Source organism: Erinaceus europaeus, chromosome X (assembly GCF_950295315.1).
Source record: "Erinaceus europaeus chromosome X, mEriEur2.1, whole genome shotgun sequence".
Classification (NCBI taxonomy): domain Eukaryota; kingdom Metazoa; phylum Chordata; class Mammalia; order Eulipotyphla; family Erinaceidae; genus Erinaceus; species Erinaceus europaeus.
This window is the reverse complement of record NC_080185.1, coordinates 30,396,651-30,419,592: the sequence shown is the minus strand read 5'-3', so window position 1 is coordinate 30,419,592 and position 22,942 is coordinate 30,396,651. Positions and strand designations below refer to the sequence as shown.

The following is a 22,942-nucleotide window of genomic DNA, read 5'->3' as shown; positions in this document are numbered from 1 at the left end:
TGCTGGATTTAGGAATGAAGGTGGAGAGAGAAAAATGCAACACAGGAGGAAGGAAAACGGAAGATGCACACACAATAGAAGGATCAGGAACGTGACAAATTGAAAACCGTTCAGCACTGTTAACAGCTGTGATGAAAGAAAGAAAAAAAAAAAGATTGTGTTCATGCATGTGTGGGAAATAATGGGCTTTTAAAAAGGGTAAATAAATTTCTTCGTGGCAGAATGTCTAAGAGCTTTTCACATTCTAATACAGATTCAAGTGTCAGTATCAGCATTTCCCCCAAATTAATCTGAACCCAGAACCCTTTTATTACATATCATTTATCTGCATATCCTAGGGCACAATCTGGTAAAAGGCTAGCACAATAGTTCACTTCTGTAGTATGCTGCTTTGCCATGTGCACAACCCAGGTACAAGTCTGGCCTCCACCACAATGAAGAAAGCTACAGTGCTACGGGGTCTCCGTCTCATCTCTCTCTCTCTCTCTCTCTCTCTCTCTCTCTCTCTCTCTCTCTCTCTCCCTCTCCCTCTCCCTCTCCCTCTCCCTCTCCCTCTCTCTCTCCTTCTCCCCCTTCCCTCTCCCTCTCCCTTTCTTCCTCTCTTTTTCTCCCCCCCACCCCTTCCACTCCAAACCCACCCTATCTCTAAGTGATACCAGGGAAATTACATTGAAAATTGGTTGAAACCAGCTTGGGAAATACAATCAAGGGTAAGAATGATGGATAAGGCCAAGTTTGGATTAATGTGCAAAGAACCTAGGACTAAGAGCAAAGAACAAAGGAGTTTTACCTAATTCAAATGACAAGAGGATCTCCTTGACAATTTCTGAACGGGAAGAGTGGCATAATTAAGGGTGTATTTTGTCCTCAGAAATCTTTCCTTGATACAGGTTTTTAACAGTGGACATTCACAGAATCATAACCTCTCATGATTAGAAAGCATCTTTAAAAATCATTCAGGTTGATGCTGAATCCCTTCTACTAAGGTCTTGCTAATTAGTTGTCCAACCTGCCTGAAGTATTTCAATGTTGGAGTACTCATTACCTTCCAAGGCTGTCTATTCTAGTTTTGGACATGTTAAAAAATGATCCCATAGGCTCCTAAGCTGAATATGGGCCCCAGATAAGATCAAATCAATGGGGTTTACAGTCAACAATATTTATACACCTTTCCCATATTTGAGAGCTACTCTCTTCCCTGATGCAGCTTTCTGGTCCTTTTTCCAGCCATGACATCATCTTCCCAGACAATAACTTGAATCCACCTGCATATCAGATTTCAGGCTCAGGGAAAAAAAAACTAGTATAGCCACTGCCCCTATGGAATATAACGAAAATATGCCTACTAGCTATCTACAGAACGGAGAACCCCCACCTCCAACTCTTCATCTGCACTACTCCAGCCTTCAGGTTCATGATTAGTCAACAACTTGTTTGGCTTTGTATGTTGACTCTCTTTTCAGACACCAGGTTACAAATGCTAGTATGATGCCAACCAGACTTCCCTGGAAAGACGACCCCACCAATGTGTCCTCAGCTCCAATTCCCCAGAATCCCGCCCCACTAGGGAAAGAGAGAGACAGGCTGGGAATATGGATTGACCTGCCAGTGCCCATGTTCAGCGGGGAAGCAATTACAGAAGCCTGACCTTTCACCTTCTACACCCCATAATGACCTTGGGTCCATACTCCCATTGAGTTAAAGACTAGGAAAGCTATCGGAGGAGGGGATGGGCTAAGGAGTTCTGGTGGTGGGAATTGTGTGGAGTTGTACTCCTCTTACCCTATGGCTTTTTCAGTGTTTCCTTTTTATAAATAAATAATAATAATAATAATAATAAATTATCCCTAATGTAAAGACACAGCTTGCTACCTCGCAGCTTCCAATAATTGGTCATAGGTTTAATTTTATTTTTCCCTACTAGGAATATCGCTGAGGCTTGGTGCCCACACATTTCCACTGTTTCTGGTGACCATACTTTTCTTCTTTTTGATAAAGAGTAACAGAGCAAGACAGAGAGAGAGGACACTTGCAGCACTACCCTACCACTTGTGAAGCTTCCCCCCTGCAGGTAGAAACCTGATTCTTGATCCCGGGTCCTCATGCATGAAAACACGTGCACCCTACCAGGTGAGCCACCACTTGGCCCCTAATTTCTGTAGTCCAAAAGAAGTTGACTTTCCACTTCTTCAGGACAACACTTCAAATATGATGAGACATGGGGCCAGGCTGTGGTGTACCTGGTTGAGCACACACATTACGGTGTGCAAGGACCCAGGTTCAAACCCCTGGTCCCCACCTGCACAGGAAAGCTTCACAAGTGGTGAAGCAGGGCTGCAGATGTCTCTCTGTTACTCTTCCCTATCTCCCCTTCTCTTCTCAATTTCTCCCTGTCTCTATTCAATAATAAATAAATAAAAATATATATGATGAGGAACCTTACCATGCCTCCATCACCCCAACACCTGAAGGACTGTATAAAACTTACATCTGCCCTCAGTTATAGTCTTTCTTTCTTGACACTTTTCTTATACATCATTTAAACCATGACTCAGCATAGCTTTTCTGTAATGAGTAAGTATTTTCGGCCTTGCAAACATCATGGCCTCTGTCCAACTTCTCAGTTCTGCCACTGAGCATGGAAACAGCCAGAGACAATCCAGAAAGAATGGATGTGGTTGGGACCAGGCAATGGCACACTTGGTTGAGTATGCATGTTGCAATGCACAAGGACCTGGGTTCAAGCCCCTTTTCTCCACCTATAAGGGGAAAGGTTCACAAATAGTGAAGTGGTGCTGTAGCGCCTCCTCTCCCTGTCTCCTTCCCTCTTTCTCTACCTCTCTCCCTCCATCCCATATCCAGTTTCACTCGCAGTTTCTCTGTCTCTACACAATAAATGTTTTTTTAAAAAAGAATGTGGCCGTGTTCCAATAAAACCCCACTTACAGATACTAAACTCTGAATTGTATCCAATTTTCATATGCAACAAAATAGGTTTGAGTTTCTTGCAACTATGTGAAAATGTTAAAAATTATTCAGGGCATACACAAGCAAGTGGTAGCCTAGTTCGTCAACCGCTATTTCATAACACAGATTATATTTGCTTTAAGCAAAACACGCTGCCATGATTTTCCACATCTATTTAATGGTTTACAATTACATTCAATGCAACGTCACTCACATTTCAGCTTTAGAAGACCAATATATGTATATGTATATGTATATGTATATGTATATGTATATGTATATGTATATGTATATGTATATGTATATGTATCTTTATTTAATAAATGCTGAAATGTTTGCAGTGTGCAGTCCTGCCACTTGCTATGTGGTGACTATCAATCATGCTGGGCACCAAGTTCAAATATCTTTTGCCCCTATACTCAGCTTCAAAGCATCAATTTAAAAGGCACCGAAAGCATCAGTAGACTTGAAGTGACTTATTGAAAGAGATTAAAGAAGGCTCCACATTACGTTTCCTATGTACTAAAATCCTAGGCACTAAGCCTACCTAAGTCTGAATGACAGAAGGTCTGTGACTCTTATGGTTGAATGTCAAAAGCAGGTGAATGAGCAAGGGCAAAAAAAAAAAAAAGTAAAGTAAAAAGGAAATCTGTACTCCACATTCCATATTTGTGTCTCTAAACTTGTAGGCTATTCTGGAAAGTCAGATTTTGTTTTCTACAGATCTTACTAAAATAAAATGTTTTTTCTCTCCTTTGCTCTTTTATAACCAGCCCCCAACACTCACCTCTTTAATAATCTTCAGAATTATAATGTCCCTGGGTCCATGCTCCCAGAGGGATAAAGAATAGGGAAGCTATCAGGGGAGGGAATGGGATACCGAGTTCTGGTGATGCGAATTGTGTGGAGTTGTACCCCTCTTATCCTATGGTTTTTGTCAGTGTTTCCTTTTTATAAATAAAAATTATATATAAAAAATAATAATAATCTCCAGAATCAATACCTTCAACTATACATTTTGTGGTATATTCTCAAGTTCTTTGTCATTTCGAAGCCCTCTATCATGCTCCATACTAAACAAAAGCAGTAGCATTTGATACTAAGAGCTCAGGGTCCAGCTACATTGCCTGTTAAATAGGAGTAAATATTCTAGAGTATATTTCCTACGTTTCTCCAACACTATCAAAGTTGTGATGCTTTTAATTAACAACTACTGCTAAAACATCATAATTTATATGTTGTGTCACCTCCTCATAAGATCATATAAATGGCTAAAACAAATCCTGTTAGTGAATTTATTATATTTCAGATTGCTGGAACAGTTCAATTTTAAATCATTCTCTAACTGCTAATAAAACACATATTTACAAATGTCTATTCAAACTATTGAATAAATAAAAGCTACAGGGATGACAACACAACAAAGCCTACCTTTGGGGGGGGAGTAGATAGAGAGAAAAAGAAAGAGAAGAAAAACTTGAACCCACATTCCTTCATATTTGATGCCAATCTGATCTAACCAGAAGAGCCTATGAGAGAGACTGAAGAACAAACGTTTCAAACTCATTTACTCAATGAATGCCTACTTCACTTTAAGTGCCATACAATTCCTTTTAGGTACAACCAATTGCACTGGACGGTTATGATAACAGTAGTAAAAACAGGTTTCTGGGACAGAAGGTGATATGTTAGAGGATGGGGCAGTGGAGTACAGATGTAAAACAAGAGAAAATCTGAGAACAATCCCAGTGGTGGGTAGTTGAAGTCGACATTTTCTCACTTCACACACAACAGTATCTCTAAAGCGTAAACCCGATCATTTCACTGCCCAGTTGAAACATTTCAGTAACTCCCTACTTCCCATAGACGAGGGACCAAAACCATCAGTCCAGTGCACAGGGCCATTTGTAATTTGCCTGTATTTTCTCGCTAGTACTTCTCACATTTTAAAAATATTTTTATTTATTTTTAATTTTTACTTTATTTACTGGAAAGAGACAACCAGAAATTGAGAGGAAGTGGGACATAGAGTGAGAGAGAGAGAGAGAGAGAGAGAGAGATCTGCAGCACTGCTTCACCATTTGTGAAGCTTTCCCCCTGAAGGTGGGGACCAGAGACTTGAACCCAGGTCTTTGTGCATTGTAACACGTGTGCTCAAGGAAGTGTGCCACCACCCAGCCCCTCTCTAATCCTTCTCTGCTCACAGCCTACCATACCTAGGTACTTGCAGTTCCCTGGCATGTGTTTGTTTATACCTATGCATATGCAAATCTCACAATTCAAAATGTTGTCCCTTAGTTTTTCAAGATTCTGTTCCAAGAAGGACCTTTTCTGTGAAGCCATTCCATTGCTCTGATTTAATGCTCAGGATATAAGCACTAGCTTCTCTGACCATATCTCTTTCCAGAAATTTTATCAAAATTAGACTGAAAGGGGCACAAGGCAACAACTGATCCCTATGAGTATACATGTATTTGGGTTTGAGTAATTCTATAATTTAAAAGAAGCTAACAATGCCTATTTTTAAGGTATATTTTTCATTTTTATTAGCTTACCACTTTTGCCAGTAATGCACTGACTCACATTTTCACACATAGTTAAGAATGTAATGCTAGGGGGAGTCGGGCTGTAGTACAGTGGGCTAAGCGCAGGTGGCTCAAGGCACAAAGACGGGCAAAAGGATCCCGGTTCGAACCCCGGCTCCCCACCTGCAGGGAAGTCCCTTCACAGGCAGTGAAGCAGGTCTGCAGGTGTCTATCTTTCTCTCCTCCTCTCTGTCTTCCCCTCCCTCTCTCCATTTCTCTCTGTCCTATCCAACAACAACAACAACAACAGTAATAACTACAACAATAAAACAACAAGGGCAACAAAAGGGAAAAAATAAAAAAAAAAAAGAATGTAATGCTAGGGAGGCCAGGCGTTGTTGGCACTCTTCGTTAAGTGGACTTTTTTTGTGTGTGTGTGCTCCCAGGGTAATCTCTGGGGCTCGGTGCCTGCACCGCAAATCCACTGCTCTTGGAGGCCATTTATTTCCCATTTTTTTGCCCTTGTTGTTGTCATTATTATTATTGTTGCTGGATAGGACAGAGAGAAATTGAGAGAGGAGGGGAGACAGAGAGGGAGAGAGAAAGATAGACACCTGCAGACCTGCTTCACTGCTTGTGAGGTGACTCCCCTGCAGGTGAGGATCTGGGGACTCCAATCAGGATCCTTATGCCAGTCCTTGCACTTTGTGCCATGTGTGCTTAACCCGCTGCACTACCGCCCAACCCCCAGTTAAGTGAATATTTTACCATGTGCAGGGACCCAGATTCAAACCCCTGGTCCCCACCTGCATGGGGGAAGCTTGACCAGTTTTGAAGCAGTGCTGCTGGTGTCTCTTCATCTCTCCCTCTCACTCTTTAAACATGTTTGTTTTAAACAAAATAAACATGTTTAAAAATTAATGTTATGGGAGTCGGGCTGTAGCGCAGCGGGTTAAGCGCAGGTGGTGCTAAGCTCAAGGACCGGCGTCAGGATCCCAGTTCGAGCCCCCGGCTCCCCACCTGCAGGCAGGTCCCTTCACAGGCAGTGAAGCAGGTCTGCAGATGTCTGTCTTTCTCTCCCCCTCTCTGTCTTCCCCTCCTATCTCCATTTCTATCTGTCCTATCCAACAACAACGACATCAATAATAACTACAACAATAAAACAACAAGGGCAACAAAAGGGAATAAATAAATAAAATAAAATAAAAAATTAATGTTATGTTCTAGGTCCGAAGAGGGCTAGATCACCAGAAAGGACTTGTGCCTTGACATGAACATGGCCCAGGTTTGAGTCCAGCGAAATATGAACAGAGTGATGGCAATGGAGAAAGCTCCACTGCTGTGTCCCCCACCCCCACCCCACTTCTCCCTCCTTCTTGCTGTTTCTCTATCTGAGTGAAATAAAGTGACCCAGATGGAATAAATGACACATGTGCAAAAGCCTGGCTCCACAGAACAACAACAACAAAAAGAATATAATGCTCTAAATCATCTGCATCAGCTGCTCTCAAATAATTGCATACTAACGTATATTTTGTTTTTTTTTTAAAAAAAAAAATCAGGTACGGTCTTCTCTACATAATTTCCTAGACAGTGCTACATAAGGAACAAGTGTTGTGATTATATAATAAGTTGGAAACTCCTTTTTCACTCATGCCAAGGTCTTGTACATTCACAATTTCACTGCTCTACAGCTGTTTCTTCACTTAGAGAAGAGGCAGAGAGAGACTGAGAGAGGGAGAGACACTGCAAGATTGACGTGCTCCCCCTCCCAAACCTCACATATAGGCCATCACTTGAACCTGGGCTATGCACATGGCAAAACACCCTACCTAATGAGCAATCTTCCAGTCCCAAGCAGGAAATGTTTTATTCCACTTTCATTAGCCATAAAGAAAACCCCTTGCTCAACTATAGAAATAATTTAGAAAATTATCTAGTTAACATATGCACTCACTGATAGACCTACACAAAGGGAAACATGCTAACCAAAGGTTGTTATTGCTATTGTCTGAAAATAGTTTTCTCCAGTATTCTAATGAGCAATGTCATTTTCTTTTTTTAAAGATGTTTTAACTTTAATTTGATAAGACAGAGAAAAATTGAGAAGGAAGGGGGAAGGGGACAGGCAGTGATGCACCAGGTTAAGCGCACATAGTACGAAATGCAAGGACCCACGCAAGGTTCCTGGTTCAAGCCCTGGCTCCCCACCTGCAGAAGGGGGGTCACTTCACGAGCGATGAAGCAGTTCTGCAGGTGTCTATCTTTCTCTCTCCCTCTCTGTCTTCCCCTCCATCCTCAATTTCTCTCTGTTCTATCAAAAGCAAAAAGAAAGGTTAAAAAAAAATGGCCGCAGGAGCAGTGGATTCGTAGTGTAGGTACTGAGCCTGAGCCCCCGTGATAACCCTGGAGGAGAGGGAGAGAGGGAAAGAGGGAAAGATGGAGACAGGGAGAGAGGAAGATGGGGAGAGAGACAGTCAGAGAGACATTTGTAGCACTGCCTTGCTGCTTAAGAAGCTTTCCCCTGCAGGTGGGGCCCGAACCTGGATCACTGAGTATGCTAACATGTACATTTTACCAGGTTTGCCATCACCCCACCCACAATGTCATTTTCTTAAATTCTAAAAAAAGGAATACTTTTATAAATAATAAAGCTGCCTTTTAAAAGCAACCAAAGAGTAATTTGGTCTGGGAGGTGGGGCAGTGGATAAAGCACTGGACTTTCAAGTATGTGTTTCTGAGTTCAATCCCCAGTAGCACAGGTACCAGAGTAATGCTCTGGTTCTCCTCTTTCTCCTACTCTCTCTCTCATAAATAAATAAATATTTTAAACAGTAAGAACATGGATTTTTTTCTTGAAAAGAGACAGAAAAAACAGATGGAAGGGAGATAGAAATGAAAACACCTGCAGCATTGCTTCAGCTCTTGTGAAGCTTCTTCCCTGCATGTGGATACTGGGGGCTTGAGTTTGGGTCCTTGTACATTGCAACCTCTGTGACCAAACAGGTGTACCACCACACACCCAGCCCCAGAAACTCTGACTACTTTGTGTACCATTTCGTGTGACTCTCTTCTAGAGATGCTAATGGAGAACTTGAACTATTACAAAAAGCAGGTAATAGGAGTTGGAGTTAATAATACTCTGATTTAATTCCACTGTATATGCCCACAGGCAACATGCACACAATGTCTTGAGTTCGCTAGGGTCAGAAAGAAAAGCAGTTTCCTAGGGATGAAAAAGTAGCAATTTTTTTCATTAATATTAGAGTCAAAGCAGCCCTGTAGATAGCACTATAGATGGTATTATCAAGAAATGCTCTTTAGTTCAAAAAGTTCAGTTCTGCTTTTTCTCCTCTAAGTACTTAAGAACTAAAGATAGTTTCAGGGATTACTAATTAAACGTTCTGTACTGTTCACAAGCTCTTCCCAGAAAACTGATGGATGCACTAGATCTTCTGAACCCCTCAGATTCTTCTCAGGGTTCCCAGTCATGTTGGTATGTCACTAAATAAACAAGGATAGTACCCTGACATCCATTCTTTCAAAGGCAAGGAAATTAATGAGCCAAGGTTAGAAAATGGATTGGCAAACATTATACAGAAGGTACTAGATGTCTATCAAGAACAACAAAATAGACCCCTTTGTGGACCCCCATAGGACCTTGCCCTCAACTTGGATAAACAACGGCAGAGAATGTTCCATCCTCCGAAGGGAGGCTGGACAACATACTCTAATGCTACACCTGAGGAAGATGGGTCAATATTGGGGCAGCTTGGAATGTTCCTACCCATGACCACAGAATGTGAGCTCAAATCTACAGGGATGCAGAGGTCACATAAACTCCTTAGCTGAATATGGGCCCCAGACCAAATCAAACTGATGGGGTTTACAGTCAACAGTATTTATATCCCTTTCCCATATTTGAGAGCTACTCTCTTCCCTGATCCAGCTTTCTGGTCCTTTTTCCAGCCATGACATCATCTCCCCAGACAATAACTTGGATCTACCTGCATATCATATTTCAGGCTCAGGGGAAAAAAAAAAGAAAAAAAAAACTAGTATAGCCACAGCACCTTTGAAATATAACTACTAGCTATCTACAAAATAGAGTACCCCCCAACTCTTCATCTGCACTATTCCAGCCTTTGGGTTCATGATTGGTCGACAGTTTGTTTGGCTTTGTATGTTAACTCTCTTTTCAGCCACCAGGTTCCAGATGCCAGCATGATGCTGACCAGACTTCCCTGGACAGACAGCCCCACCAATATGTCCTGGAGCTCAACTTCCCCAGAGCCCTACCCTACTGGGGAAAGAGAGAGGCAGGCTGGGAGTGTGGATCGACCAGTCAATGTCCATGTTCAGCGGGGAAGCAATTACAGAAGCCAGACCTTCTAACTTCTGCATCCCACAATGACCTTGGGTCCATACCCCCAGAGGGTTAAAGGACAGGAAAGCTATTGGAGGAGGGGATGGGATAGGGAGTTCTGGTGGTGGAAATTGTGTGGAGTTGTACCCCTCTTATCCTTTGGTTTTGTCAATGTTTCTTTTTCATAAATAAAAAAGTGATTCACCAAACAAAAACAAACAAAAAAAAGAAATATGCTATTCTGAGAGGGAAGTTGTTTATATATAAGAGTACTATCTTTTTCTTGAACGGTCATATGGTCAAGGTTCTTTTAATTCTGACAGCTTTTTGAGTATCCTAAGACCAATACTTCATTATAAGACTTTTTTCTTAGAAGGAAAATGACAAGGCAGTTCACATTCTCTGAGTTTAAATAACTTAACTGATCATATCCTTCCTACTTGTTTATGTAGTTCAATAGAGACTGATTACTTAAAAACCACATAAGTCCTCAGAGAAAGAAATCACAATCTTTTCAGCACAGAGAAATGAAATTAAAACTCATTTTCTCTTTTGTATAGCCAGCATTTTTTTTTTCCTCCTCCAGGGTTATTGCTGGGCTCGGTGCCTGCACCATGAATCCACCGCTCCTGGAGGCCATTTTTCCCCCTTTTGTTGCCCTTGTTGTAGCTTCGTTGTGGTCATTATTATTGCCCTTGTTGACGCAATTCGTTGTTGGATAGGACAGAGAGAAATGGAGAGAGGAGGGGAAGACAGAGAAGGGGAGAGAAAGATAGACACCTGCAGACCTGCTTCACCGCCTGTGAAGCGACTCCCCTGCAGGTGGGGAGCCGGGAGCTCGAACCGGGATCCTTACACCGGTCCCTGCACTTTGCGCCACATGCGATTAACCCACTGAGCCACCGCCCCACCCCCAGCATTTTTTTTTAAATGGAGAAAAGTCTCAAAGAAATCTTCAACCTCTAGCTGAAGGCTTCCAAACTGAGGCATGTTCAGAAGTAGATGTTCATGCCTTTAAGCACTATAAAAGCAGTTAAGTCAAAGGCCATGAATTCAGAATTTGAGACATCTGAATTAAATATAACTAAGATGGTTCCCACTTTCACACTAAGAATTTCAAGTTATTTACTGGTATCTCTGGGAAAGTAGAGTCATCATTAAGCAAGATTACGTTTTAAAGATAGATTCTTTGGTCAAATAAGCTCTAAGTTTAATTAATAGTAAGATTTTGATGTTAACATACTGGCACCCGCACATAATGAACCATATTGCAGTCTGTATTTCTAAGTTGGGACTTTTTTTAAATAATACAAATTATTTTATTTCTGGAAATCACAACTTCTTTCAAAGGGGAAGTTTCTCTTCCTAGATTGTAAATGTGAATCAGTATGCAAGAATGACTGTTTTCAGTGAGAGGAGAATGAGATCATCTAGGAAATTTAATAACCTATTTCTTTAACTCCAAAATGACTGATATTATCATGGAATGTTATAAAAAATGCTGCAAATGTATACATATTTTAAAGCATATTGCCTATTTTCTATATCCAAAATCATAAGCAAAAATTATAAACTGGGAAGGAAATTAAAACAAGATAATAAAAATCAGATAAAAGCTATTAGTTAAAAATTTAAACATAAAAATATTTTGTCTTTAGAGATACTTTAGAAATCATATTCCAACTTACAGACGGTAATTAATTATAGACAGAGGTATCTTCATTCTTAACAGATAAAATAAAATTCTTATTTTGTAAATTACCCATATAGTCAGTATCTGCTCTTAGGAAAGCAGGCCGTACAGATTCCAGTCTCTTGGTAAAGAAAACAGGCAAATGTTTTGCACAAAGAAGATGGAGACAAAAAATTCTTTACAAGGGAGTTCAGAGCCATCTAGTGGTTGTTAGTGGTATACTGGCGTTTTTCTTGGAAAATGAAAATCAGGTTATGTTCTATAGTTACGTTCACACTACAAATAGTATAAAGATTTCCCTTGCACTTATGATTGTCTCCTATTACTGTTTTAGCTTAATGATTATAGAAACTGAAAATACCATTAAAGCCTCAACCTTTAAAAAGAATCAGTCAAACATCAGTAAAATATCACTGAAATAATATTCAATCTTCTACAAATGTCCCATCAGATAAAGGCATATATGTTATATGAAACGGGATTCATTGACAAATGCAAATAAGCATTTCTCTTTTTACAAACTATTGATGCTACTCTTTAATTTAGGCCGCTACAAACAAAAGCCACACATGGCTGAAAAATTTAAACGGACAGCTTTTGAAAAGTGTTCTCTGATAAATAAGGTCATAGATCCTCTGAGAAGGCACCTCAAAAGGCCAACTAGGGCTGGAAAAATATTTCACCTGGGAAGACAAGGTGCCTGCTTTGCCATGTATGAAAGCCAGGTTCGAGCCCAGTCCCCAACACACTGACTGAAGCTTCAGTGCTGTGGTTGTTCAGTTAGTCTGTCTATCTACATCTGAAAAAAAGTGAGCCCAAAGCACAGAACTCTCGTGGTGGGAACTGTATGGGATTACACCCCATTATCTTACACTCTTGTAAATCAATATTAAATCACTAATAGAATTTTTTAATTGTTTACCCAGGTGTTTCCAACACCTAGAGTGTGCTGGAAAGACATTAGCAAGCAACCCTACCCACATACCCTGCAGGCACACTGCAGGCACACTAAAAGAGGACTCCCGACAAAGATGTCTGCATCCTGCACTTGTATCTCCCCTTCCACCTGGTTATGGCCATAAAATGGAGATGAGTACAAATGTGCGCACCTGGAGGCAATGGCTAAAGTTAATGCCCTCAGGGTCTGTCTCAGCATGCCCCAGCAGACAACAGAAGTGGGAGGACTGGGAAACTCAGAAGACTTCTCTTTTTTACTCTGAAGGGTTTGCAAGTGTCTATACATTTATCTTTTTCTTTTCTATCCTTGCTTTGCTTCAAACTTTTTCTTTCTTTTTTTCTTTTTACTGGAGCACTGTTCAGCACCAGCTTATGGTAGTGAGTGTGGGGGTTTAAAGAACCTGAGACTTTGGAGCCTCAGGCATAAGAGTCACCTTGCATAACCATTATGCTATCTACCCCCACCCCTTGCTTTGCTTCAATAAATGCTTATCTATTTGAACCCTAAGACAGCAGGAACCTCACATCTCCACTATAGAGCCCCTACTTCCCTCAGTCCTGGCACCCTTGGATAGGGCCCACTTTCCCGTATGCATCTCCCAATTCAAACCAAATAATATTGCATCCGCCGATCACAACCTAACCAAAGCAACGATTGCCATCTCAACATGCTTCACCTCAGACTGTATCCAGAGACTTCACGTGTGGAATGACAACCCTTCAGCTTCATTACTCGGGTGAGACCTTTCCTTTAATAGTACACTCTAATTTCATCTCAGGTAGTTCACTTTCTAACAAAGTCCCATAACCTAGATATACACCAGTTTCTGTGAGAGAGAGCTTATGTGCACACATATCCATAAACTACTGCAAAATATATACCTGAAAGCAGGATTACACTAGAGTTTGCAGTGAGTACCTCCCTAACACTTCCTCTCCACTATTCCAAGCTTGGGATCCATGATTGCTCAACAAATTGTTTGGCTTCATATGTTAACTCTCTTTTCAAGCACCAGGTTCCAGATGCCATCAGGATGCTGGCCAGACTTCCCTGGATTGAAGACCCCACCAATATGTCCTGGAGCTCAGCTTCCCCAGAGACACACCCTACTAGGGAAAGAGAGAGGCAGACTGGGGGTATGGACCGACCAGTCAACGCCCATGTTCAGCGGGGAAGCAATTACAGAAGCCAGACCTTCTACCTTCTGCAACCCTCAACGACCCTGGGTCCATGCTCCCAGAGGGATAGAGAATGGGAAAGCTACCATGGGAGGGGGTGGGTTATGGGGATTGGGTGGTGGGAATTGTGTGGAGTTGTACCCCTCCTACCTTATGCTTTTGTTCACTAATCCTTTCTTAAATAAAAAAAATAAAATAAAATAAATAAAAAATAAAAAAATTAAAAAAGAAGAGAAAACTAAAAAAAAAAAAAAAAAGAACCTGAGACTTTGGAGCCTCAGGCATAAGAGTCACTTTGCATAACCATTATGCTATCTACCCCCACCCCTTGCTTTGCTTCAATAAATGCTTATCTTCCTGGAAAAAAAAAAGTGAGCCCAAAGCAATTAAGCCCCAGCAACAACCAAAAGTCAAACAATTAATCAGTTAATTAATGGGCAACTAGCTCACTTCCAGTGTCTCCAGTGAAAAATAAAGTCTCATTTTCAAGCCTAACAGAAAAACATATTCTACAGCAATATATTTCAATTATATAAAGGAGCATATCAAAAATTTCTCTATATCCAACCTCAATCCTTCATGTGACAGACTCTTTCTTGCCTTTGTAGTAATTTTTAATGCTTCCAGTTTATCTTAGTAAGATATATACCCCTTCATATTCTTTTTTTACAATTAAAAAACATTGGACTCTTATCCCTGTTAAATGTCACATTTTGAGAGCCAACTGTTCCGTCATTCTAAATGCTCTCATTCCATGTGCATCCTGGCTAAAATAAAGTATCTGCAGCTCTCCTAGTATTATGTATTTGTAACTCACCAAATACCCCCCCTTTTTTTTAATTTTTCAGAACTGGGCCTTGTACATATACAATGTCACTACTCCTGGCCGTTTTTTTCCAAATAGAAAGACAGAGAGGGAGAAAAGGAGAAACACTACAGCAGCTAAGTTTCCCCTGGTGTACCCATGTGGTACAAGGGCTTGAACTTGGGTCATAACATGATAAGGCATTCGCCCTACCCAGTGAGCTAGAGTTCAGCCCCAGGACACCCTAGTTTTGTGTTACAGTTTAAGAAATACCTTGACAAATACCAAAATTAGTGTCTTCAATACAGCAATGTGGCTTTCTTTTCTTTTTATTCACCTTGAACTAGTAATACAGTGAGTCAAACAAAATGTCAAGCATTGTTTCACATCTTCTTTTGTCATCACTAGGGCTCCACTGTTCCATGATGACTTATTAAGATAGAAAGACAGAGACAGATATAGAAAAAGACACCAGAACATAGAAGCTTCACTCAGTGCAGGTGGGTGGAGGTAGAGGGCATGGACTTCAATGCTTCACATATTTATAAACTTTTGACCAAGAAAATATTTATGATGAATAGCAACCACTTAAAAATATTCACTGATCGAATTTCTACATTCAGGTACTTTTAATTTTTAGGCTATATAAATCTATCTTTATCTTAATTACCTGGGATAACAAAAGACTGATAATATCAACATTAAAAAATGCTTTGCACTTATCTCAGTATCATCATGAATGACACTAACTAGCATTAGAATTGAACAGGAATACAATTCACGTTAGAAAGTAACAGAGTTAATTGCATAAAGCTAAACTATCTTTTCAAGTTAATTATTTTGGTCACATAATAACTTTGTAAAGACTCAACTTAAGCAACAATTGCTTCTCATTAAAAGTAAATCCTACATTATTCACACAGTTCCAAGTATTACCTGCCTAATTACCAAGGGGGAAAGGTAGGTAAACTAGAGTGTTCTGGTGGTCATCATATCAGCCAATTCACTAATGTTTCATTCTTGCCAGAACTACTTAACCTAAATCTAACAATGAACAGTGAGATGAAATTGTAGTTTGAGGAGCCAGGTGATGGCACACCTGGCTGAGTCCCTGGTCCTCCCTGCAGGAGGAAAGCTTTGCGAATGATGAAATAGTGTTGCAGATGTCTCTCTGTCTCTCCCCCTCTCTATCACTCCGTTCCCTCTCGATTTTTGGCTGTTTATATCCAATAAATAAAGAAAAATAAATAAATAAATAAATAAATAAATAAATAAATAAATTTTTGAAACTGTAGCTTAAAAGACTTCAGCAAAGATAACTTGAGGACAACTGAAATTTTCTATACATGAACTACAGCCCAGATGACACCAGAGAATTGATGTCAACATTTTTAGGTAGGCTAATGGTACTAAATGGTTACTTAGGAACATGTCTTTTTCCTAGAGGTCATGACATCTGCATTTACTTTCAAATGGTCCAGAAATATAGGTATGTGTATGTAAAAATATAAAACACAGATTTGCATTTCTGAATATAGGACATAGATATGTTTCTGTATTTCTAAATACAAAAATATGGACTCTGTTTATATAGGTGTAAGTATATATATTTATACTGCATGGGTGAGTGAGGGAAGTAAGTCAATGGGCAAAATAGCAACATATAGAGAATCTCAGTGCAGATAAGATACTTGAAAATTTTCAAAATAAATGGTTAGGGAGAATAAAAAAGGAATACATACCATTGCTGTTCTAGATTTGATGAACCAGTCAAATCTAAACTGAGGAGCATTCCGTACACACTGTCTTAATTCTTCATACACGTTCTCTCTATCAAAGCCCATTTTGTGTAGCATACAAATCAAGAATCTATCTTCTTCCTCAGTATAGTTCTTTCCTTTACTTGTCCCATACTGAATACGCAACTGGTGAAATGGAGCCTTATATCTTGCAATCTGTGAATTTAAACAAGACAGTGTTTTTCAGTGTGCCATAATAAGACAAGAGTAATCACCCTATTAGTTCAAACAATCTACGAATAAATTGACAATTATGGAATAATGTACTTTGGCATCTAGGGCTTTCTTGATACTGATCCTTCGCTGAATTCTTGCTTCTCCACGCTCAATCTGAGCCATAATTTTCTCAATATCCTGTAATTCATTGCAACGTTCCCAAAATACAGCTGAAAGACAGAGTTGTTACTTTACAATACCATCATCTTAAACAAGTGAATTCAAGGAACTGCACAATAAAGAATTAATAGAAATGATACTGAGAACTTATACTGTTAAAACTCAAATTTAGGCTCACCTGTGAGTGCATATATAAATATGTGTTAAATTATTAAATATAGTTAACTTTTTATTTTTAAGTATATTATCAACAGATAGGTTTTAGGTTATCAAAATTCCCTTTTAGTGCCCTAAGCCAACTTCCTAGCCCTTTTCTCTACTCTGACACAATTCTCTCAGACAATATTATCCAACCTCAGGCAGGCTACCTAACTCAAGCTAAACTACTATAGTTGTATGCCCCCGAGGAACTCGCCTAAAATGGTTCTCCTAGCTTTCTTCTACCCTAAAATCCCTAATCTCTTCTGCTCTAATCCTATTTTTTGGTTCCTGTTCATTAGCCATCTTGTCTCAACATAGGTCATGCCACCCTCCAGACACCAAGTTACAAATGCTACCATGACTCCACCCGACTTCTCTGGGAAGACAACCTCACCAATATGTCCCAGACCCTCCCATCTCCAGAGCTCTGGTCCACTGGGGAAAGGTAGAAACAGGCTGGGGGTATGGATCGACCCATGCTCAGCAGAGAAACAGCTACAGAAGCCAGAACTCCTACCTTCTGCTCCCCATAAACAACCTTGATCCATACTTCCAGTGGGGGAGAAGTTATAGGATGAAGGTAAGAGAGCTCTGAACTCCAGCTCCATCAGCACTCAGAGAGAGAGAAGGAAAAGGAGAGGGACATATGGACATATGGAGCTATGATGTTATGAGTGGCTTAGAGGGGAAGAGAATATTGAAGAATCAGAAAAAAGGGGGCAACTATGCATAAATGTGAACAGATAGTTGTAGAGAATATGGTTGGCCCATGTCTACAACCTTAGGGGAACTGTATTGGATTTCAGTGGGAAGAGTAAAGATTCAGAACTCTGGTGGTGGGAGTGGTGTGGATTCAAACCCCTGTCAACATTGTAAATCTGTAATATAATTTTTAATTCCCTTTTAGGAAAGATTGTGAGGGCCAGAAGGATGATTTATCAATAGAGTGCATGCTTTGAATGCATAGAGTCCTAGGTTCAAATCCTAGCACCTTGTAAAGGCAAAAGAGACGTAAACAAAGTGAACATCAAAAGTGTCAGAGCAGTGCTCTGGGGTCTGTCTGTTTCATAAAAAACTAAAAGGAATTTCTCATTATCCACCTCAAACAACTACTACTTCAAAATCAACTACAGATACTGATTTAAGTTATGCTTTAATATTCAAACACAGTACAGAAGATATCAAACATCTTATAAAATTTCCATTGCCCTACAGTATGTTCTTTAAACTGACTTGAAATAGTCTTTCTCTAGAAAAGAAAAAACCAATTCACTCAAACTTTATAAATGAGTCAAATAATATAGCTACATTAGTGTCACATTTTATGACTTTAGTGAAAGATACTTTAACGACATACTCTACATTCTTGCACTTTTCATTTTTAGGGCCTATCAAGAAAGAGAAGTTAGCACACTGTGATTTTATAAGCACCTGTGTTCATTTATTCATGTTCTTACTCATCCAACCCATATTTCAATGCCTTCTAATAGACTTACATATAACAGGCATCTAAATTTGAGAATTCTATAAATTTGTAAATTAATCTAAATATACAAAACTTGCTGTACATATATCAGATTTCTTTTCAGAGGGCTAATTTAGAGGGCTGAATACAGTGTCACATGAGAATTAGCATTAACTCCATTTCTCAGCAACTAATCTAGCTTTGGTCAAGACCAAAGAGAGGTGAGAGAGAGAGGAGGGAGAGAGAGAGAGAGAGAGAGAGAGAGAGAGAGAGGGAGGGAGAGAGAGAGAGAGAGAGAGGGAGGGAGAGAGAGAGAGAGAGAGAGAGAGAGAGAGAGATGATTCTAGGACCAATGAACAGATTTATTCAAGCTATCTTCTTATATTCATTCCAGCTTGTCTGAAGTTAATGGAATTCACATGACTTGTCTGGAGTACACTGAAACCCTGACGGTGTCTAGTCATCTGAAAGGGTCTTATATGTATGCTCTTATTCCAAAAACAGAACAGCCAAGAAATACACTAATTCAATCGATTGTACCCGAATTCTCATATTCAGATTGGCATGCCCAGCAGAGGGCCAAATTCCAAGAGTGAGAAAAGGAGAAACATTTTGTCTATGCTCATTCAATAGACACCTTTATTTTGATAGAACTTCCTTGGCCCTAAAAGCTATATATTAGGGACAATAATAGTATGTTCTGATAAATACTATAAACATTTCATAGAAAGATTAATATATTTATATATTTCACCTACATTTTATTCATAGCAGAATAAATATATGTGAACAAAAGTATGGTTAAATTGATATTAAAGAGGGATGTGAAAATAATAAAATGGTTCTGCAAAAGGCATTCAAGCCTGAGGCTCTGAGGTTCCAGGTTTGATCCCCAGTACCATCATAAACCAGAGCTGAGCAATGTTCTCGTTCTCTCTTTTTCTCTAACTGTCATTAAAATAGCTAAATAAAACTTTTAAAAATTGATAGTAAAGAAATGGATGATGTTACAATGAAATAACATGATTCAAGTTAATACAAACCTGAATACTCCATGACTTCTTCAGGGGATTTACCCTCCACCTCTCGAGCTATATTATCAATGTCATCTCTTCCATACTTTTCATTAGCTTTAATAAACTGATTGAAATCTCTCTTAGTCCAGTTGGTGAATCCCTAGAAACAAAAAAATAGTAATAATCACTATCAATCAAGCTAAATCAACAGATCGATTTATTGTTTTGTTTTATTGTTTTGTCTACTTCTACACAGTGATACATTAAAACCTTCAAATAGTTTAAAAGACTTAAAATGTACCTCCTTATAAAATCCCAGTTTAGAGAATGGGAAAGCTATCAGGGGAGGGGGTGGGATATGGAGATTGGGTGGTGGGAATTGTGTGGAGTTGTACCCCTCCTACTCTATGGTTTTGTTAATTAATCCTTTCTTAAATAAAAAAAATCCCAGTTTAATAAGCAAATCAAAAGTTGAAGTAATGATTATTGAAATAACTCATTCTATTATTTATGAACAAAACATTCAATACAGAGGAAATCGAAAAGGCTAACAAACATATGAAAAATTGCTCCAGGTCCATGATAGTCAGAGAAATTCAAATAAAGACAACATTGAGATACCACCTCACTCCTGTGAGAATGGCATACATCAAAAAGGACAGCAGCAACAAATGCTGGAGAGGCTGTGGGGGACAGAGGAACCTTTCTGCACTGCTGGTGGGAATCTAAATTGGTCCAGTCTCTATGGAGAGAAGTCTGGAAAACTCTCAGAAGGCTAGACATGGGCCTTCCATATGACCCAGTAATCCCTCTCCTGGGGATATACCCCAAAGACTCCATAACACCCAACTAAAATGATATGTGTACACCTATGTTCATAGCAACACAATTCATAATAACTAAAACCTGGAAGCAACCCAGGTGCCCAACAACAGATGAGTGGCTGAGAAAACTGTGGTATATATACACAATGGAATACTATGAAGCTATTAAGAACAATGAACCCACCTTCTCTGACCCATCTTGGATGGAGCGAGAAGGAATTATGTTAAGTGAGCTAAGTCAGAAAGATAAAGACGAGTATGGGATGATCCCACTCATAAATAGAGGTTGAGAAAGAAGAACAGAAAGGGAAACTCAAAGCAGGATCTGACTAAATTTGTAGTATGGCACCAAAGTAAAAATCCTAGGTGGAGGGTGAGGATGGATGTTCAGCCTTAAGGGGGGGAGACCACAGTCTTTTGGTGGTAGGAATGGTGTTTATGTACACTCCTATTAATTTGTAGTCATATAAATCACTATTTAAGTAATATGAGAGGGGAAAAACTGATTGAATGTCTCAAACTTTTTAAAGCACAGACTGAGTCCTTTTAATACATAGGTGGAGTCTTTGATATGTTGACTCTCTTAAAAGCTTAATCCAGGCAGAACAGAAGCAACCAGTGACAAGCTATATACAAATAATGTCAAAGGACATCAAATATGGTGATGGTGTGTATGATACAGCAAATCCTAAACAAAGGGATTTTTCAAAGTTAACCCAATTGCCAAACAATGTGACTATAGCAATAACTATCTATTGCCTTCTTAAACCCTAACACAGCAGGAACCTGCCGCTTCCTCTATAGAGCCTATATTTCCCCCAGCCTTAGAACCTCTGGGGTGGGGCTCACTTTCCTGCATGCTTCTCTCAAGTCATACCAAATGATATTGCATCCGCCGATTACAACCTAATCAATGCAAGGAGTACCATCTCAGCATGCTTTACTTCAGACTGTGTCCAGATGCCAACCCTTCAGCCTCATTACTTGGGTGAGACCTTTCCTTTCAAAGTATTTTCTAACTCCATTCCAGGTGGTTCACTTCCTAACAAAGTCCCCAAACCTAGATGTAGACCAGGTCCCATAAGATAGAGCATATGTTCACATGTAACCATAAATTAGGGCAAAATATATACCTGAAAGCAAAAATACACAATAGTCTATAATGAACCAGTATCAAGTTTATAATGAAATAGTCTCTACTTAGACTTAGATACCCTCCTCACCTACTTCCTATTACAGTTCTCTCACTCACTCCAAAGCTAACCTTAGCAAAGCAAGGGCTGCAAAAGCTGAATAAGGGCAAGAGACTGGCATACTTTAACAATGACTCTTTAGTCACCATCAGGTCATTCCATCAGCTAGGGACCTAATCGGGGAGTCCTGAGATTCCCAAACAGACTTAATGGGCCTAGAACTCAAATAAATCCCTCTCTCCATTGTTACTGGTCATCTCTATCAGGAACAACAAAACAGACCCTTTGTGGGCCCCCATAGGGCCTTGCCCTCAACTTGGATCAACAACAATAGAGAATTTTCCATCCTCAGAGGGAGGATGGACAACATACTCTATGCTACACCTGAGAAAAATGGGTCAATATTGGGGCAGCTTGGAATGTTCCTACTCATGACCACAGAATGTGAGCTCAGATCTAAAGGGATGCAGAAGTTGTCACACAGGATCCTAAATCAATTACAGGCCCCAGATCACATCAAATCGATGGGGTTTACAGTCAACAATATTTATACCCCTTTCCCATATTTGGGAGCTACTCTCTTCCCTGATCCAGCTTTCTGGTTCTTTTTCCAGCCATGACATCATCTCCACAGACTATAACTTGGATTCACTGGCATATCAGATTTCAGGCTCAGGAAAAAAAAGAAAAATGAAAAAAAAACCAACTAGTATAGCCACAGGTCCTTTGGAATTTAACTAAAATATGCCTACTAGCTATCTACAAAATGGAGGACCCCCCCCCCCAACTCTTCATCTGCACTATTCCAGCCCTTAGGTCCATGATTGGTCAATAATTTGTTTGGCTTTGTATGTTAAATCTCGTTTCAGCCACCAGGTTCCAGATGCTAGCATGATGCCAACCAGACTTCCCTGGAAAGACAACCCCACCAATATGTCCTGGAGCTCCACTTCCCCAGAGCCCCACCCTACTAGGGAAAGAGAGAGACAGGCTGGGAGTATGGATCGACCTGTCAATGCCCATGTTCAGTGAGGAAGCAATTAGAGAAGCCAGACCTTCCACCTTCTGCATCCCACAATGACCTTGAGTCCTTACTCCCAGAGGGTTAAAGAATAGGAAAACTATCAGGGGAGGGATGGGATACAGAGTTCTGGTGGTGGGAACTGTGTGGAGTTGTACCCCTCTTATCCTATGGTTTTGTCAGTTTCCTTTTTACAAATAAAAAGTTTAAAAAAAAGAAATAACTCATTCTATCATAAAGAGAATGCACTTCTCTACAAGTACTAAGAACTGATTTACCACTTCAAGATATTGTGTAGTTTTAAATTCCATATTTTATAGGACCACTGAGAAAGCTCCTGCTTTGTCATGCACTCAACCGAGGTACAAGTCCAGCCCCTACTGCTTTGGGAGAAGCTTCAGGGCTGTGCTATCTATTTCTCTGTGTGTCTCCATCTCTGCCTCTTTCCAGCTGAAAAAGTCAGTCCAGAGTGAAACACCCCCAATGACAAAAATTAAAATTATATCACTTGCATATTTTATAAATACATGCTACATTAAAATTAAAATACTAGTATAAATGTTGATATCATAATACTCCAGGATTGCAATGGTTT

General features: G+C 39.8%; 1 protein-coding gene across 1 annotated transcript in view; it reads right to left on the bottom strand.

Annotated features, from left to right (window-relative positions):
* Positions 1–22,942, bottom strand: part of SMARCA1 (SWI/SNF related, matrix associated, actin dependent regulator of chromatin, subfamily a, member 1) — a 44,096-nt gene that overhangs the window by 6,639 nt on the left and 14,515 nt on the right. The window contains exons 6-8 of the mRNA XM_060182641.1: positions 19,337–19,469; positions 16,559–16,677; positions 16,235–16,447 (exon numbers count right to left, since the gene is read on the bottom strand). Coding sequence (XP_060038624.1) covers positions 16,235–16,447; positions 16,559–16,677; positions 19,337–19,469 — 465 coding nt within the window. The remainder of the gene's footprint in view (positions 1–16,234; positions 16,448–16,558; positions 16,678–19,336; positions 19,470–22,942) is intronic.